Raw genomic sequence first — 6,000 nt, forward strand, 5'->3', positions numbered from 1 at the left:
AGGTTCCCATCAGAGCAGGGGTTGTACATTTTCATTAATGGACCAGGCTGGAATAACTTGCAAACAGTCTCTTGAGCCATCTGGGCTTCCTCTCTGCCCTCCTTCCAAAGCGTGCACTCATATTGTTTCACACTGATCCCTGCAGATTGACTTGGGGGGAAAAAGGGAAAAAAAAAGGGGAACCTCGTGATGATCTGGTGGGAGATACACGGCTGCAGCCCTGCTCACAGCACACAGCTTAAATAACAAACCAGGAGCTAAAAAAAAAAAAAAAAAGGAAACTATCTTTAATATCTCCCAAATCCCATTTAGAAGCAGTTTCATAGAAACATCACTCTCATCGTGCAATCAAGGCTGGAGGAGGGGCAGAAGGAGGGAGAGCTGGGGCCGTGTCCTCGTGCACAGACACAGAGGGAGAACCGGCATCGAGTCCTTGTGGCTGACACAGAGTTCGGCCTCCTGGCCCTCAGAAATTCTCCAACAGATCCAGGATCCGCTTCTGCTCACTCTCCCGAAACTCCTGGTTCTTCCCATCCCCGATGTTCTCCGCGTACTCTGCAGGGAGAGAGCAGAGGGACACAGGCTTTGAGTTCCCCGGGAATGAACGAGGGGCAGCAGCTCCCACAGACACCACAGCAGGAACCTACATCCACATCCACTGCAAACAGCCCAGTGGGAATTAATGCAAGGAGCACTGATGGTTTTCCAGCCCATCCCCAGGGTTAAAGCTTTGCATAACAAACACCCCGCTGACCCTCGTTAAAGCTTTTGTGGCAGACAAAGCCAACAGAATGCCCTGCCCCAGGCAGACACCAGCACCCAGGAGCACCCATTCCCTGGCACAGGGATCATGCATTATTCCCAAGAAATACAAACACTGCCAGACACCACCAGCTTTCTGGGTCCCTTTGAACACTGAGTGTCATCGGGAAAGGTCAGTCAGAGGCAGCTACACAACTGTTAAACATTCCCAGTCCTGGGTTTAACCTGTCTGTTGTCCAAGCATCCTGAAGGGCATTTTTGTCAAGGAGACCCCAATTCCCCAATCTACAGGTGCTTTTAACCACACAGAAGAAAACCCACCAGTTCAGATTTAACTACAAACCAAACTCCTTGCTGTCAGGCAGAACACCCCAGACCCTGAGCAAGATCTTGCCCATCCATGCACACAGCCAGACACCTGGGGAACCAAACATTCCCTCTGCAGCTCTCCTTCCTGACATCCATTTGGATCTTAGCAGCTCTCATCCCACACCAGCTCCCTCCTTCCTGCCACCAGAACCTGCATATTCAAAGATGGTTTAAAAAGAGAAAATAAAAAAGCAGGTTTTGAGCTGCAGAAGCAAGAAGCTGAACAAATCTGAGGGAATCAGGAGCAGGCTGCTGGTTAGACAGCGCTTCCCTGCTCGCATTCTTTCCCTTCTTCCAAACAAACAGAGCAGCTTGTATTCAGCTCTGAATGGTAAGTTGCTGTAGAAACTTTGCTTTAATATTTATACGTTTAGCACTGCTACAAGCTCTGAGCTCCATCAAAGCCTTTGTTAGAAGAGCACAGAAAGCAGTGAGGACAGGAAGAAGTTAGATGATGTGGGAGTCTTCCCTCCTGCGTGCACTTTCTCTCACTTTCCACATACAAGCACAAGAGCTCCTTGCCAGGCCTCTGGAAGAAATCCTTTTAATATTTATAAACCGTTCCAGTACCTGTAACAAGAGCAGGTGGTAATGCTGAGGTTTGCTGCAGGTGAACCTCAACTCCTGGCAAAGGGACCAGCTCAGGGCTCCTTCCCTCCTTCCCAGCCGCTCTCCACCGCTCTTAAGGGCAGCAGGAAGCTCCTGCAAGGATGGATTCCCTGCAGCTCCCTGTGTATGGGCTGATTGCTGTGGGGCAGTGTGGCCCCAGCCCCGCTGTGCACTCCTGGGCTGAGGGCTTTGCTGCTGCATCAGGGATCCAAACCTCAGGCAGGAGATGATCCCAGTGCACAGGGATGGGGTCGCCTTCCCAGCCAGGGCTGGCACTTAGCTCAGTCTCCCCTGTCCCCTCAGGCAGTACCAGAGCCTTCTGTCAGCAGCCCCAAGGAGGAGCTGCCTCTGTCCCCAGCAGCCCTTTCCGTGCTCCATCAGGGAAAGTGCCTCTGGAACAGCCCCAGCAGCTGCAAACGCTGCTTATTGTAGCCCAAGGGCAGCACTTCCCACCTGCCATGGCCTCTCCATGCCCAGCTGAGAGAAAGCTGTGGTCTCCAACAGCTCTGCCCTTGGAGAAGGATTGGGGCTGCTCCACTCCTTCCTTAAGGACAGAGTGCTCAGACTACGGCTCAAGCAGAGAACTGCTGAGTGCCACTGCCCTTCCTTTGTCCCAGCCAGATCACCCAGACAAAAGCAAGACACAAATTCCTCTAATCTTGTCCAAAAGCTCAGCATTTCTCCCTCTTAACATTTAGGCTTTGTAAGACTAAAGACTAAAACCTGTTTACTGGGTTCAGACAGCTGCTAATGCTCATTTGAAGAGACCAGATATAGCCCCCAGAACCAGGCTTAAAAAAAAAATAAATCTCTGACTGAGAATTTATGTATTTACTTTTTTATTTAAAATTCCAACACTTCGTTGAGACTGACAAAAAAAAAAAATCAAATGTAAGCTGCCCGTGCCAACAGTTAACCAGAGCTTACACACTGCTGTAGCTACACAAAGGGAAAGGGCCCGAGATTGGTTTCTGCTTCATTAGACAAAATACAATGGTTACAGAACAGTAAAAATCAATTGGGAAATACTGAGGCTTGTAATGGATATTGGAAGCTCCAAAGCCTGCACAGACGGAGGAACCGTGAGCCAGGCTGAGCTCTGCCCTCACAGCACGCTGACCCTTCCTCTTTGCTCACCTGTGCTAACAGGTTTGGGCTGGATTCCACCTGCCCAGCTCCCAGAGTGCCTGCTCACCTGCCACCAGGTATGTGACCAAGTGTCGTGGGGAGGGGCCTCAGCAGGGGCTGCCTGAAGGAGTCAGGACCAATGCCCAGTTCCCTCTGGATCAGGGAGGAACAGGGAGCTTTGCCATCTCAAAGCAGAGTATCACTACTCAGAGAGACCTGTGCCTCACTCCGTTCCCAGCCAGAGATGGAGACCAGGCATTGCCCCAAGACACAGACACCATTCACTGTCCTGAATCCACCCTCCACCCTCAAAACATCCCCCCCAGCCATTCAGTCGTTTTCTTCCAAAGCACAGACTAACTGTCCCGTTACAAGAAATGCTTGATATTCAAGAAAAAGGAAGTGTGGGAGGACGGGTCAGCCTGCAGAAATGCATTAATGAGCCTCCTGTTATTTCCAGCCCACTCCTCCCCCTTGAAGGCCCTACCACAAGAAAACAGTCTTGCTTCCTTGCTTGCATCGTAAGTAATGCTGAGCCACCCCAAGGGATCCATCAGCTGTCAGGTTGCCAGAGAAACATGGAGAATATGTAGGCCATAAAAATCAAACCAAAAAAAACCCCAAGCACCTAATTAGTACGCAAAAAATAGAAAATAAAAACTGAACAAGAGCAAAACACTGAACGAAAAGTAAAAATAAACCAGCCCTCATCTGTCCTGAAAGCAAGTTGGAAAGTGCCCTGGAAACATTCCAGCCAAGGTTCAAGCTCCTGATCTCTCAGTCACTTGCAGCTCTGACTCCTGTGAAGTTTCAGAAGTGCCTTGCTGGTTCTCAGCCCCATGGCAGCCCCCTGCAGGGTCCACATCCAAACTCTGCTCCAACGGGAAGTTGTGACCAACAGACTGACTTCCCTGGAGTGGCAGGTGCTTGTCCTTAGTGCCACTTCTTTTAAAAGCTGGTGAATCTACACTGCCCATGGATGTAGACACAGGTGAGTTACTACTGAAAAACTTGAATTTCAGAGCCCAGACCACAGCTGAGCCCAGAGCTTCTCCTGCCTGTAGGGATCTGCTGAGCCCCACTGCGGGATTTCAAAGAGCCCACCAGGAAATTTATCGCTGAGGTCTCGACTACAGTGGTGGCAAAAATCTCTAAAACTGGCAAGCGTAAGAGCTGGGGAAAGCTGCTGCCAGAGCCCCAAACTCTGGATCCACCCCCTGTATTATTAACAAGCCACGTGTGCCCCTTCAGGCACCCACCCTCGGCTCGCAGCACACGATACAACCGCAGAGGAAGTTTCACAATGCAAGGCACTGTCTGGGAAAGAAAGAATGGGATGAAATTTTAATGCAGCTGCCCTCTGATTCAGCTTGGTATGTAAATCAACAAGCCAGAGCTGTGACTGTGAGGTGTGCAAATCCGGGTGGGGTGTGCAGACAAATCCCTCAGGGACCCACGACCCAGGGCAAGAGAGGGAATCTGCGGACGTGTGCCACGCTCTGCACTGGGAACGGGCGGTTTAGAGGCAGGAATCGTCAAGGATCATAATTAAAATCAGAAAAGACATCCTATCCAGCGCCCCTGCTCATCAGCAGGCATTAACTTGCTCTTGGTGGCCAAGGACAAGAGCCAAAGAGATTGCCTATAGCTGCAGGTAATCTCACACTGTCAGAAAATCGCTCTTAATTTCGTCACACCAGCCATCCTTCTGATCCCTTTTTTCCTGCATATGAGAGGGGAGAAAACCGACAGGTTCTGTAAGAAAAAAGCTGCCAGTACCTGCCAGTGTTGAAGTGGGGGGAAGAAAAGGCCAGGAGAACAGAATTGTTGCCTCCAGAAGAGAAACAGGCTCCTCGTCCCTCACCAAAAACAACACAGCCCCTCAGGAGATGACAAATGCCAAGAGGAGGCACCTTCCCTGGGCAGGAGGTTCCCAGCTGTTCCTGCTAAGCCTCACAGCTCTGAGGGGCTGTGGGGAGAGCCCAAGTCCTGCCCTCCTGTTCCCCACTAGCACTGGGTGCTGCTGCTGCTGCTGCTGAAGGACAGGAGGCTGCAGAGCAGGGCCACAGCTCAAACGGGCATTGCTCTAATTCAACATAAGCATTAAAAATAACAAGCAGCACTTTAAAACTGGGATTGCAAATCACAACAGCTACATTTTAAAGCTACGGAGGATACTTTAATGCTATAATCCATATTAATCTGACACTAAGAACAAGACAAATACACCACGGGTACTAATATAGTGCAGATGGTAAAGTGCAGGGCCATGTTAATGAAAGATGAGACTCCACTATTCTTCCCTCTAGCATGCATGTACACTTCTCTTAAATATTTACTTTCACCTTAATGTCAGCAGCAAGTCCCAGCCAGGCTGGAGCTGATGGAAGCTAAAGTGATGTGCCGTTCCCTGACAGCAGCTACAGCAAGTGCCCTAACTCGGGAGGCAAAGCAAAGCATGCCACTAACCAGGGTGATCCCAGCCCTGCCAGTACCTCTGAACACTGCTCAGCTGCTGCCTGGAGATGTGCATGAAGCCAAGGAGAATTACATGTGAAGGCTCATCCCACAAAGCAGTGACCAAGCTGTCCCTGGAAGAGAGGAGACACTTGCACAGGGATATCTCAACTCACCCTTCAGGATGTGTCGAACAATTTTAATGGAGCTGCCTCTCATGTTCAGGATCTGGTGGACTCTCTGACGAATCTGAAGGGGGGTAGGAAAGAGAAGAAAGTGATCTTCAACAAAACACAAATCCATGCACAGCCCCAATTTTTCCCCCTCTTCGAGGGATGAGCAGAGACCTGAGCACCACAAAACCCAACTCAGCCTTGCTAGTCCTCAGTCCCAGAGCACCTACTCAGAAACACCCAGGAAGGCACATGGCACAGGTACAAGTGGCCACAGACCATATTCACAAACCCCTGTGTATTCACACCAGGAAAGGTGCAGCAGTTTGCACAGATCAAGCAAAGTCACCTGCTGTAGCTGTGCCTTTTGAGACCTCTTGAGAGCAGGTCCCCTTCCACTGCTCCCTCAGCAGTGGCATCGACAGGGCCTTTCTCCATTTCTGTCATAGTTCTGATTTTAGCAAGAAATTTTGTCTTTCCTTTCCCCTTCCCCCTCCTGCGT

At 50.3% G+C, this 6,000-nt stretch overlaps 1 protein-coding gene across 2 annotated transcripts in view; it reads right to left on the bottom strand.

Annotated features, from left to right (window-relative positions):
- Nucleotides 1-263: 263 nt before the first annotated feature.
- CTNNBL1 (catenin beta like 1) overlaps nt 264-6,000 on the bottom strand; it is a 48,293-nt gene continuing 42,556 nt past the window's right edge. The window contains exons 15-17 of one of the 2 annotated variants that reach the window (XM_027894994.1): nt 5,502-5,574; nt 438-555; nt 264-400 (exon numbers count right to left, since the gene is read on the bottom strand). In XM_027894994.1, coding sequence (XP_027750795.1) covers nt 467-555; nt 5,502-5,574 — 162 coding nt within the window. In that variant the 3' untranslated portion in view covers nt 264-400; nt 438-466. Of the gene's footprint in view, nt 556-5,501; nt 5,575-6,000 lie in introns of both variants that reach the window. The other variant, XM_027894993.1, reaches the window with a different exon arrangement.

The sequence above is a fragment of the Empidonax traillii genome, unplaced genomic scaffold, assembly GCF_003031625.1.
Source record: "Empidonax traillii isolate 1590-97213 ecotype Southwest subspecies unplaced genomic scaffold, ASM303162v1 scaffold448:size1359114, whole genome shotgun sequence".
Lineage (NCBI taxonomy): Eukaryota > Metazoa > Chordata > Aves > Passeriformes > Tyrannidae > Empidonax > Empidonax traillii.